At 46.9% G+C, this 12,567-nt stretch overlaps 1 protein-coding gene across 12 annotated transcripts in view; it reads right to left on the bottom strand.

Annotated features, from left to right (window-relative positions):
- The window catches only part of ANKRD44 (ankyrin repeat domain 44), a 148,571-nt gene that overhangs the window by 120,111 nt on the left and 15,893 nt on the right, over positions 1 to 12,567 (bottom strand). Inside the window, exon 1 of one of the 12 annotated variants that reach the window (XM_035332240.1) lies at positions 12,424 to 12,561. The exons of the other annotated variants lie outside the window; for them this stretch is intronic. Coding sequence (XP_035188131.1) covers positions 12,424 to 12,450 — 27 coding nt within the window. The 5' untranslated portion in view covers positions 12,451 to 12,561. Of the gene's footprint in view, positions 1 to 12,423; positions 12,562 to 12,567 lie in introns of those variants that run through there. 12 annotated transcript variants of the gene reach the window in all.

Raw genomic sequence — 12,567 nt, 5'->3', positions numbered from 1 at the left:
CTGTTCCTCATTATTCCCCTTGAGGTTGGCAGAAGGCCAGGGCCTTCACAGGGTTGTTACTGCTGGTGTCGTGAATGCAGCACTAAGTTTCAAAAAAGAGCGCACAAGGTCCCATTTCCCTGAGCAAAGCAGAAAATCAGCAGCAGAGACTTCACCTCTCAGAAACCCTCACTTCCACCGTCCCAGAAACCGTGAACAAGAAACGTTACGACTTCCCAACATCACGCTCTCAACTCCTCCTCCACTATCAAAAAGGCTAGACGCCATTGAATGCAGGCAAGTTCAAACGTCACTGACATTTGAGGGACCAGGATGCAGCCCCCTGTCCTTATGGCTTTAAAACACCAGTCAACTATAGCAAATGATACTGTAGTTTCAAATCTGAAAGAATGCCAGTCTTCCAGTCACTCTGAACCTTTGCAAGAAAAAAAAAAAATAAAGATACGGGTCCTTCATTATGATGAACATTTGTTTCCATGCTTGTTTTTGTGGTTCTTTTTTTTTTTTTTTTTTAATTACCTTAACATCCTCTAGATGCTTATAAATCTGCTGTTCAACAATTTGCTTTGTATACTTCACAATGTTGGCATCAAATTGACTAACTCTCTGGCTCCTCACTTCCCCCTTACAAAAAGGCATACAGTTTGTCTGTCTCCAGTCCTGTATTTTCCCCATCATTCACAGGCTCAATCTTTTCTAAAATTTCACACTGCTATGGCTATTTTTTCATTCTTTTCTGACTGCATGCATCCATTTGCACACCCTCCGCATCACGTAGCGGACCTATAATATCATTCGTCCTCGTTTTCAACTTATATCTAATACGCCTATAAAATCCTTTCCATTTTGCTTTAAAAGAGAGAGAGAAGAGATGAGACATGGGGTGTTTTAAGGCAAAAAGGAGCAGGGAGAAGTCTGCAAGTGGTGTCAGTAGGCACCGGAGCCGGGCAAGCGGCCAGCTCCAGGTGGGCATGAGGGCAGTGGGAAGTGGGAGCATCAGCCTGCAGCTGCCAGGTACACGCTGGGGTTAAGTTGTTTTTCCATCATTTAGGAAGCATTGCCTCTCTCTGTACCAAGTGCAGAAGCCGTATGGTTGAGGCAGGGGAGTTGGCTTTTGGGGAATCGAGCTTGCCTGAATCATCATCTTGAGATCCTGCAGGATCTCCCCTCTCCTCCCCTTCCCCACTCCCAGACCCCACAATTAGTTCACCATCAGAGAGCGCTAAGGACATCCTGTTACACTTGATAAGTGAGGGTGAGTATGGGGAAACCATTTGTCTCGGTAGATGGCAGAGGCAGGTAAAACATTTCCTTTGCTACTCAAAGCAAGCAATCCTCACAAAAAACCTCAGAGAGCCGGCAAAATCTCTGAAGTCTCCTAAGCCCTAAAATGTTTTTAATAAAACATTTATTTTAAAAGTAGGCATTAAAAGGCAGTACATGTTCAGCCACAACAAGGAAAAAAGCAGCATCAGATAACCCCCAAATTTAACCAACAAAATGACGGTTGGTGTCACTCAGAAATGCTAAGCCAATTTCGCACTTCCAAGCATCAGGTATTCAGGGAAATCACAAGATTTATTTGGAGCATGGAGGGTGAGTGGTGTGGAGATGGAATGCTTTTCTCTCTGAAGATGTGCTGAATCTCTTTCATTTTCCCCTTTAGGGGCTATCTTTCAAACTATTGAAAAAAAGACGAGAACAGAAAGCCTGTATGACGTCTACGTGAGAGCAGATGGGCATGACTTCTAATTACCACACTGATTCCTAGATTCCCAGGCAGTCATACAGGATTGATCTGACCAAAATCTCTGCAGCAACCCGCCTTTATATCTCCAACACTCAGCACTCCTCCGAGGGCTTGTCTCCAGCTTCTTGCTGAAAGTGGAGGAAAGCCCAACACTCGGCAGCGGCACAGCTCGAGGCTGCCAACACGCCAGTGCCACAATGGAGCCGACCTGTGTGGGGAGCCTGGTCCTGCAGGGGAAATGCTGCTCCTTCAGCATCAGCTCTGAGGGAAAGCCTGTGGGAACAGGCTGGGTCTCAGACAAACCAAACATTTTCAGCCTGTAGCACTTCAGAGAAGCAGACGGCTCTGTGCAGCGCTTCCTGTGTAAGCAACATAGTTAATTAACTCTGTGTTGATTAATGGGGTGCTCTCACATCAAGAATTTATTGAGTCTGTTATTATATACAAGGTCATAATTGCCAAACAGCCGCAGCTAAATACCATTCCTTGCCGTCTACTCCTTAAGCATCAGAATGTAAAATTAATTGGTACTTGTTTGCTAATGAATATGAAATATTTTAAGTCATGCACCATAAAACTTACCACTGGTATGTTCATTTCTAAACACCCATGAATGAACTAAACTACTTTAATACCTTGGGAAGAGCCTCCTGTCTTGGACCCGTGTGGGATGGGTGGTTCGTTGCTCTTTGTAGCCGGGCTTTTCTGCGCTCAGATGTTTACCAAAAGAGCTGTTCTAGAATAATTAGCCAGTAGTTATTCCACTTCCACAGTGCATTAAGACTGGCTGGCAAAAGATGCTTTCATGCAAGACTATGAGCACCAACACCAAAATATCTACCCAGAACAGTTATTCTGGGGCAGCTGTTTCAGTAAATTTCCAAGCGCAACTGAGATCAGCTCACAGCAAATGATCGAACTCAGCCTGGGGGTAGCAGGGAAGATCAAAAAGACACTTGAACCCCTTTGTTCCTTGCGGGATCCTTACCTCCAGGGTTAGCCTCTGTGCACAGAAAGGGCTTGCAACATAACAAAGCGAATCCCCGGGGTGAAAGAAAAACATCCCAACTCTGGGATATGCTCCCCTAGTCCTAAGGGCAGGAGAAACCAGAAACAGCATCCTGAGCCCAGCTCTGCAATGCAAGTAGGGTGGAGAAAGTAGAGGGGCACCCACACCACAGCTGCAAGGGGCTGCAAGGGTGGGGATACATCCCCAACCGAGGAAAGCCCTTCTGTTTACGTACCTGCGGAAATAACATCTATTTATATTTCTAAGTTCTTGTCAGTAATGCAAACCTTTCTTCAACCACATCTGTTTCAAAAAGACAGGGTATGAGCTACACAAACAAGGTCTGACTGTTTTTTTAATTACTTTAAGGTGGACCCAACAGAAACATGGCTTTTGTGTTGATGTCACTCTTCACGCTATGAACCACAGGGACCAGCACAGCTCTAAGGGGAATACAGCATGTGGGAACGAATGCAGGAAGGCTCAGGCAACCAGGCTTTCCTCTAAGCCAACCACTTATCCTTTTGCAGAGAGAACTGCTTTATCAGTGAAACCAAAAAATCTGGACTGTTTTCTCTACTGTTTGAAAGCAAACGAACTACACCAAGAGAGGGAGAGTCAGGAACCAAAGAATCACTTCTCAAATGCAATGCTATTCCTGGGACTGCACCCACATAGCTATAGCATGGCTATTTACACAGTGCTTATTTTTGATGCTCCAATATCCCAGAGAGCAGCAGTGCAATTCAGCCCAGCAGACTGGACAGCTCAATAAGCTCACGAGGCCAGGCAGCACATGAAGCAGTTTTGTCACTTCTGTGGGTCAAAGCCTTGGAGCACACTTTGCCAGGTACTGTGCAGGCAGCTGTGAAGAGGCACTTGGCAAAAGCCTGCTCTGCGCTGGAGCTTTATGGAGGCAGGAAATACAGAAGCAAAGGTTAAGGCACTGAATTACGCCTGCTTGTCCAATTCCTTTAAAGTTTTGTCCCTACAGAATCAAGTGAGGGATTCTTCAGACAGCTGTCTGCAAGCCTACAGGTCTTTAAAGACCCTTTTTTTAACATGCTGGAGACCACATCTGCATGGAGTCATCTGTAAGGAGTTACATGGGGGTTTTCAGACAGTCGTCTGCAGAGTTCTTCAGCTGGCACTGCAGGAACCCGAAGTGCTGAAGATCATGTGCCTCTTCTCAATTTGCTATCATTCTTGTCTCCATTTCCAGGCAGCTCTCTGGTAAACCACACACCTGCCTCAGAGGGCACAACATAGTCATAAGAACCATTAAAGATGCACAAACATTACCAGGAACTAGAACCAGAAGATCGTAAATGTGATCCCCCATTAACATAAAGCCTGTGCACAGGCCTGTTGGAAGAGGGTAGCGGCAAGGCACGCTGCAACCAGCTACCCCAGCTAACAGTCCGCTGTGGAGGAGGACAAATCTGCTCAGCCCAATTTGCTCCATTTTAGAGAAGAAATATTACTCCTCTGGGTAGCAGGGGTGAGGCACAAATTCACTGGTCTTCACAAAAACGCTTCTAAAAGGAGCACCACCTCATCCACTTACACCAAGTTTTCCTTGCTTGAATTTGGGAGGCTATCTCCAGTTCTCTGAACCCACCCAGCTTTACGTGCTTGCTGTGGCCAAGCGTCACACAGCCCTGGATTATTAGGACATTTAGTCAACAGAAGTGGCGCTAATACACAACAGGCTGATCTCATTTTTACCATTTGCATGGCCAGATACGATGCTAAGCCTATGACACAGGATTAGCAACCCAAGGCAGCCACCCACTGAAATCAGCCAGAATAACCTTAACCTACCAGGTGACCTAGAAACCATTACCTAAGAGAGCACTTTCTCTTCAGCAGCACCAATGCCTATTTCACACGTTATAGAACCAGTATCTAAACAAAATGTTCACTAACAGTGTGCTATGAAACTGCGTGTCACCGTTCATTTCTCATCCTGCAACATCCTAAGACTGGCATCAGCCCACGCAGTATAAACAGCACTAAAACAATGTGCAGGGAGGAAGGGCACCGCTGTGATTCAGCCACAGAAAGAAGTAAATCAGGATTTGGTTCTTGCTCTGTCACCTGCTGTGCTCTCAGACTGAACTTGCTCACAGAATCTCTCCGCACCCAGCTCCCGTGCTGCACCTCCTCCCGACAGCGCTCTCCATCCCACCTGGGTACGTCGCCCATCTCCTCCACACCTCCCTTGGAGTCTTGGCTGCAGCCTCCCTGTTCCCGACCCGCCACTCCAAAGCCACCTTGGCAGGGCAGCTTCGCACCACCTCACACCTGCCTTCAGCCGAGGGCACAGTGAGCCACAGGCTCCATCCGCAGAAAGCACCACCAGAAACAGGGCCACGACCCCTAACAGAGGAGCGGGATTACACACATCCCTAAAGGATCAGGGCTTGTTTACATTAAAACAAAGACATTTCCTCATGCTGGGCTTGATTCCCACCAAGCGGGAGGCAGCTGGACAGCTCACCTAAGCACACTCCTCTGAGGCAGAAGGGATGCTCGCCGGCTCTGGCACACTGCGCTCATGTGGCTGGTAGAGCTTTTTGGAAACTTTCCTGGAGTCAATGACTAAATAAGTCCCTCTCTTGATTTTAAATTGGAGATAAATGCTGCGTGTCACATTGGCAAGCACATTAAAGCAGCTGGAAGCACAAAGACAATATGGGGTATTTCAGGCCTTTGTTCTCTCATTTTTTACCCATGGCATGTTAAGCAACTAAAAAACACACTGAGCAGACCAGTGTTTTACTGGATATCATCACAGGCTTCCAGCCTCTAAATCCCACCTTTCGCTACTGGCACGAGCCCACACAGTTAGGAAGGGGAGAATGAAAACACTGGTGAAAAGGACATGTTGCCCACCTATTGTAAGTTCAGGAAAAATTACAGCACATTGCTGTAAGAGCAAAGCAGCTCCCCCACACTCTTGCAAAGTCAGTCGGGAGTCAATGCAGCCAAAAGCAGAACTTGGTCTGAAGAAGAGATGTCAGAAGGCAACCTGCAGCCCTTTCACCTCAGACAGGCAAGGAGCCCGTTGCGTTACGACGATGTTACGAAGAAATGGGCCAGGTTCTCCATCTGAACGGTATTGCCTACATTATTAATGAAGAAACGTATACAAAAGCTGACTGACATTCAGAGAAGTTTCCTTTCCCAGAGAGGATTCTGTAATATTTACGTGTCTAACAGAGCAACTGCTCTTTAGTTTATACCTTGTCCAAACAAGAAAAGATAGCTCATGAGGGTAGCAATACTTGATTTCTGCCTTTTAACTATTTAATTTCTTCAAGTTACAAGCTCTCTACTGCTGCCAATACTTTGTTTATAGAGACATCAGACACAGGTATGCAATTCAGGAGGCACCACAGGATTATTTTGCTCAGTCTTTGCATGGACAAAAGATCAAACAACAAGTCTCTAAAATTGTGAAGCCTGCAGCACGGGGGGAGAGACGAAAAAAAATGTCGTATGTCGAGATTACAAAATATGCCAGAATAGAAATGGCAATGTTTAAACACCAAATTATTCATCACTAGTGCTAGTGATCATTTGCAGACGTTGCGTCATTAAAGATATCAAGATGTGGCCATGAAGCAATCCTACATGTACATAATTCAATAGTAAACGTTTTTTTTTTTTTTTTTTTTGAGAAACCAACTTCTTTATGAAAAAAAAAAAAAAAAAAGCTAAAGCCTCAGCTCAGCAAATAGATCCAATCAGGTATATCTGTCAAGACCGTGGAGAAGTCAGGCACTACGGTTTAACTTACTTCCTCATAAAGATGCAGTAGAATGCAGCTGCAGGGAGGAAGCAGGAGCTTTGCAAGGGCATTCTCCCCAAGCACTCCTTTAAAATTCGAAAGCAAGCTACTACAAATAATTCAAGCACAAAAATGCATGTCCGTACATAAAAACAACTCATAACACAAAGTACAGACATCCACCAGACAAGCTTACGTTAGGCTAGGAGATTTAGTATCGCAAGGCAAAAACACATTAAACACCCTCCATTTTTGGCTGTACATCTGCAGCCTGGGACGACTTTTTATTCCCCCAAAAGCAACACATATGCAAATGTCTGTCATCAAAAAGCACGCACTTTTTCAGAATGTCACAATTACCCAGCCACAACTAAATGCTGTAATTTGTTGACCAACTCCTTGCAAACTTCAATAATGACCTCAAACCCTCAGATAAAACTGCAAAATAATTTCCCTTATTTTAAATGTAATTTTGTAACACTTTGATTCCCACCCATCACCAGGCTGAAGGGTTCCAGGATCATGCTGCTACATGTTCCTAGTGCAACAATTAAAACAAGGCTGAAGCCACAGCCAGCAGCTGTGGGAACTATTTAGTCCAGGCTTTGCAGGTAACAAAAAAGTGACTAAAGTCAGATATGTACTTTTGAAAAAAAGTAAAAATAAAAATGGAAACACCTGAAAATGCAACTTTTCTAGCTCTTAAAGCATCTAAAAAGCATCTAAACTAAATGGTTGAAATACGGAGGTATGACAAAAATCATGTTCTGCTAGGAAGTTTATCTCACCCACATGTTTTGCAACATACATGTACACATGCAGCAGTACGTGAAGCAGTGGGTTCAAGTGGAAGAGGAGGAATAAAAATCCAATTATATGGTCAATGTTGTCAAAATGTACCTTTAAATGCTGGCCCAATATAGGCCTATACCTATATAATAGCTGGCTCCTGAAGGCACCTGATGACACTAGAACCAGTATTAGTATCAGAGAAGATAAAAAAAGTTCTAGTCAACGGGGATTATAAAGGGCTAAAAAGGCTAAAAAAAAAAACACAATATGCTGACTTACTGTGTACGATATCTGCCCAAGCCTGCAGACAGCCTAAACAGCAGCTTTGGAAGACCAAAGGGTTGGTTTTTCAAAGGAACGGTCCGAGATGTGCTGTTCTCAACAACCCTCTCCACGTCTCGGGCCTCTGGCCACTCCAGCAACCAACAGGCAGGCCCCGGGATACGCAGGCTCCCAGAAACCCCACATGCAGCCACAAGACCATTTTCTTTGCTGGCTGCCTGTGGTTTGCCCCAAGACCAGCACTCCGTGAGCAACAGCAGTGGCTGGAGACCCTACCCAGTGCCAGCAGTTGGCTCCAGCACGGGCGCCAAAATCATCGGCCCAGCCTTGCGCCAGGATGGTGACCAGAAGCACCTCAGCCACACCGAAGGCACTGCGCCTCAGGGACAGATTCTGCTGGGCACCACCCACAACTCGGGCACGACTAACATTTTCACATGGAAGGCACACATGTACACACCCTCAAAGCAGCCCAGGCCTCTCAGTGTAAGCATCACAAAAGCTTCACAGCATTACCATGCTTCTGAAGGGTTTCTCCTCTTACAATAGACGTGAGCCCAGTGCACTGCTCCAGGATCCTCCTGATAAAAATTTACCTCAAAACAAGCTACGAAGCCATCTGAAAGTGATACTTCATAAGCCATGATCAAAAAAAGCAAGCAGCTTCCTTTCCAGCTCTGCACCTTCCTCTCTTTGGGGACTCCAAGTTTCTTTCCTCCCGTCTGAAGAGGGCCAGACACCAAACGTGTCAGAGCTCTGTGGCCACCTGTGAGGCAGCAGCACCCACCCTGCCCGCACCGCTAAGCAATGGCAGGAATTTTCCAAAGGTTTTTTTTTTAAAAAAAAAAAAAAATGGAAATGTAATCAGCTTTGTTAGGAGATTATTTGTTACTGTTGTACTCATTTTGCTTTTAAGTGTGTTTGTATCAAGTCCAGCCTCTGCCCAGGCGGTTTTTATGATTTCTGACATCTGTTTAAAATCATTTTAAACATCTGTTTAATGCTGTGACCGTAATAAAAAGGATCCTGATGGTCAGTGAGAACTGTCAAAGACAGGAAAGCGTTTGGGAAAGGGAGAGAAAAGGTCCACTGCATCCCAAATGGGACGTAACTCCCTCACCACACAGCAGCCCGGCCGGCCTCGAGCCGACAGCGGGAGGCAGCTACAGAGACAGCCCTCAGGTTCACAGATGGGGCCGCAGTCCTGAGAGGTGCGCTTGCGCTGTTAATGCACACATGGAAATGAGACGGAGAAGGAGCAGAAATTTAGATTCCTCCACAATATTTTTCCAAAAGCTAACTCGTAGGAGTTTACCTTGAGAAATATTTTAAGAGATTTTACCCTCTCAGCAGAGTGCTGACAGAAGCAATTGTGTGTGTATTTGCCATCCAAAATCATTGGTGGAAACCCTGAAGATTAAAAACACATTCAACAGGACTTCAGCTAACAGGCTTTCTCTTGAGAAGTCTGCACGTGGCAAACGCAGAAATGATTCTCAAGAAACTAAGCTATTTGATGCAAACGTGAGCAATTAAGAACAAGCCACGTGCAAAGTGCAAGCAGGGAGACCTGCGGTGGGAAGCACCCCGGCCACGGCTGCTCAGGGGCAGATCCAGGCAACAGCAGCTGCTTGTAAAGCAGTCACAAAATTCAGAAAAGCAAGTGATACCCTCAGACAGTTTTGGTAAAGGGAATGGAGACTTGCAAGGAGGAGGAAATGACAATACAAAACACAGCCACGAACAAAGACCAAAGAAAGAAACTTTCCTCAGCCAGCCCCTGAGGAAGCACAGCAAGGTTTTTTCATGCCCCATCATCTTGTCCACAGAGCCAGACTCGAGATGTGTCAGTGAAGCTCCCCCCTGAAATTTCGAAACACTCATCTTCTGCTCATTATGAACTCCAGCTTACGCACAAAGGCTTTTATCACATATAGCTGCATCCTCACATATTATAAAACACAGATGTTTATCAAAATGGAAGAGGTGCAACCAATAAACTGGGTGGGGAGCAACACAGAAATAACTCTTAGACCAGAATATATATATATATATATGGTCCTGAAAGCAATTCACATACTTGCTGTAATCAACATTTACTACAGAGATGGTGAGGGAAAAAAAAAAAAAAAAAAGGATAAAAGTTTTATGATTTGGACTAAGTTTCACAGTTTTTTTATATGGCAATAGGAGTATTTAGAACTGTTACAACTGTACAGACACATGAATACAAAGATTAAAAAGCTAACAATTATGACTTATTTTAGGTTGTTTCACCTTAATAACATTCAGAAATTACTATTGGGGGGTTACTGAAGAGAAAGCCCTGGAGGAAGTTCATGCAGAAATGAATAATGGTAGAAATGCACTTCCTGTGGTTAAAAGATTTAAGGGTTTCTCATGGCACAACTGATGAGCTAGCAACTGCAATCACTTAGAAACAGCTTCAAGTAACCTACATGCACCATATAAAAAATACTGAAGTCTGAAACTGAGCTCTCCTGCCTAAGGACAGAATGCAGCCAAACAGACAGAGATGCTAATCTCTCTTGAGATTTAAGCGCAGCAATACCTTAACACCTCTCAGCAGTACCAGAAAAGAAGCAATAATGGAAGTCTGCCTTTCTTCAAAGCCTGTGATTAGTTTATCTTCTGCTTGGAGGCTCTGTGTGCTGTTAAATGCCATTGGTAAGAGAAAGCAAGAATGAAGACCAGGAGTACACAGGTTACTTGGAGAAACATGCTTAAACTCTCGGTGTGGGGTTCTCCAGTCTTGTCCTACGCAAGCCTCTCCTCCCTGTGAGAGAACATCATGGAGCCAGAAGAAAGCATGTGCTACAGGAATCGCAATCAGAGGCAGAGAGGAACTTTTGGTTTCAGCGTCAACTTCCCCTGACCATCACAAACAAGACCTGAACAGGCTGCACCCTGAGCACACAAAACACCAGCCTGCATTCACAGCAGTCCAGGTCGCAACCATGGCAGCTATGCCTTGTCCAGCGTCTTACACACTGCAATCCTCATTGCAGGAGACAGCACAGACTGCTGTGGTCTCTTGTGTTTAAGCAAAAGGAAACCGTTTCCTGAATCGCTGCAAGTTATCACTGCCACAATTGACTTGATACTCAACAGCAGGAAGAAAGGCAGAAGGAGCCTGTTCCTGTAGCCTCAGCAAGTCTGAGCGCGAGCAGGGGTTGTCACAGGAACACAGAACTTGCCAAGCACGCCGTTCTTCGTCCCAGCTTCACCTCTGTTTTGCCTGTGTCTATCTTTAAACACGTGGGACAGCTGCTACCATGTGTCTTTGGGTGAGAGGGGCACCAGCCTGAGGACAATGCTCTTCAAACCTGAGGTAGGTAAGAAGTGCAGCTTGGCCTCACCCGCACAGGGCAACTGCTGCAGGCTGCGCAGCACTGACACTTTGGTTACAGCTGCTTGCGCTGCCGTGGGCTCTGCGCCTACAGCTCTGAACACACAGGAACAGACACACACGAACCCGTGGGCCCAGTTTTAGAGGAAGTGCCACAGCCAGCTTTGAGCATGTCTTCCCACTCCTCCAGTCCCTCAGAAGTAAAAGAAGATCTGGTGAAGAAACAGGAAAAAAATCGCAAGAGATCCAGTAGGAAGAGCACAGACGGACCAGTATATCCCATGGTTAACAACAGCAGACAGGTACTTGCAAAGAAAAACTGGCAGCCTGTTGTATCACCTCTCACGAACCACCGCAAGCAACCACCAAGATATCGAGCATCCCCAAGGCAGGCATGCTGCAGGGGCGCAACAGCAGCTCAAAGGAGCCTCACCCCTCGTCTTCGAGGGTGGTCAGAAGAGGAACAGGAGTGCGAACACTAGGATGACAGCTTGCTGTTGCTTTTTGTGGCAATACAGATTTCATCAAGACGTGATCCACTTGGCTTAAATCTGTTTTGACTTCTGCTGCTGCAGCAAATCCTTGCCATATGATTTTTAGCTAAAGGTTAAAAAATCTAAGGGCAGTAAAATCAAGTACTTAAACACAAGAAGCACCGAAATGGTACGATTTCAGCCTTCCATAACATACGTATTTTTAATATTAATGCTTACAGTTTGGATTATCAACAGGGAGATCCTACCCAAACGTCCTCATTTATGAGACTCTGCCTGAGCACCACAGGGCGCCGAAGCCCCACACAGTGCCGAAGCCCCACAGGGTGAAACGTTTTATTTGCCAGCTGTAGACACCACATCTGACTGAGGATGAGGATGTCGGAGGGACACATCAGGAGACAGCCTTCCGCAGTGCATGAAAACGCGTTGTAGATGGTGCTCAGCCACACAGGGCTGCTTTTACTTTAGGAGCAGCCTGAGTCTTTTTTCATTTCAAACCTCTTTCCAAAGCCTTAGAGAGAGGTTTTATGGAGGATTTTCTTAGGAGAGCACGGGCAGGCTGCGAGGGAGGCTCGCGACGCGGGAGCAAGGGGTGCGGGACCGGGACGGCCCGTCCGACAGGGAGGTCCGACGCCTGCGGGACCCCCACGCCGCAGATTATCGGCGGGGCGCGCTAAAACGAAACCGGATTAAAGCACGCAGAGCGAGCAACGCGGCCAAACCAGGGCTCGCCAGCCGGCACACCGCCGGGCGGAACGCTTTAAAGGCGCTGAGACCCGAGAGCCGAGCTGCCGCCTCTCCCTGCCCCGGGGCCGGCCGAGCCGAGCCGAGCCGGGGGCCTCCCGCCCCGCCGCCGGCGTAGGCCCTCCGCGGCTCGGCGCAAAGCGCCGCGGTGCCCCGGGGTCCGCTCTTTTCCCCCATGCCCACCTGGTCGGCGAGCTTGAGCACGGCCATCCTCCTCCTCCTCCTCCGCCACCGCCGCCGCGCACATGCAGCTCCCGCGACCGGCGCCGCTGTCGCTGCGGCGGCTCCGCTCCGCGCCGCGCCGGCGGGGCGGGGCGGGGCGGGGGC

This window comes from Oxyura jamaicensis, chromosome 7, assembly GCF_011077185.1.
Source record: "Oxyura jamaicensis isolate SHBP4307 breed ruddy duck chromosome 7, BPBGC_Ojam_1.0, whole genome shotgun sequence".
Classification (NCBI taxonomy): Eukaryota; Metazoa; Chordata; class Aves; order Anseriformes; family Anatidae; genus Oxyura; species Oxyura jamaicensis.
This window is presented reverse-complemented; position numbering and strand designations above follow the sequence as displayed.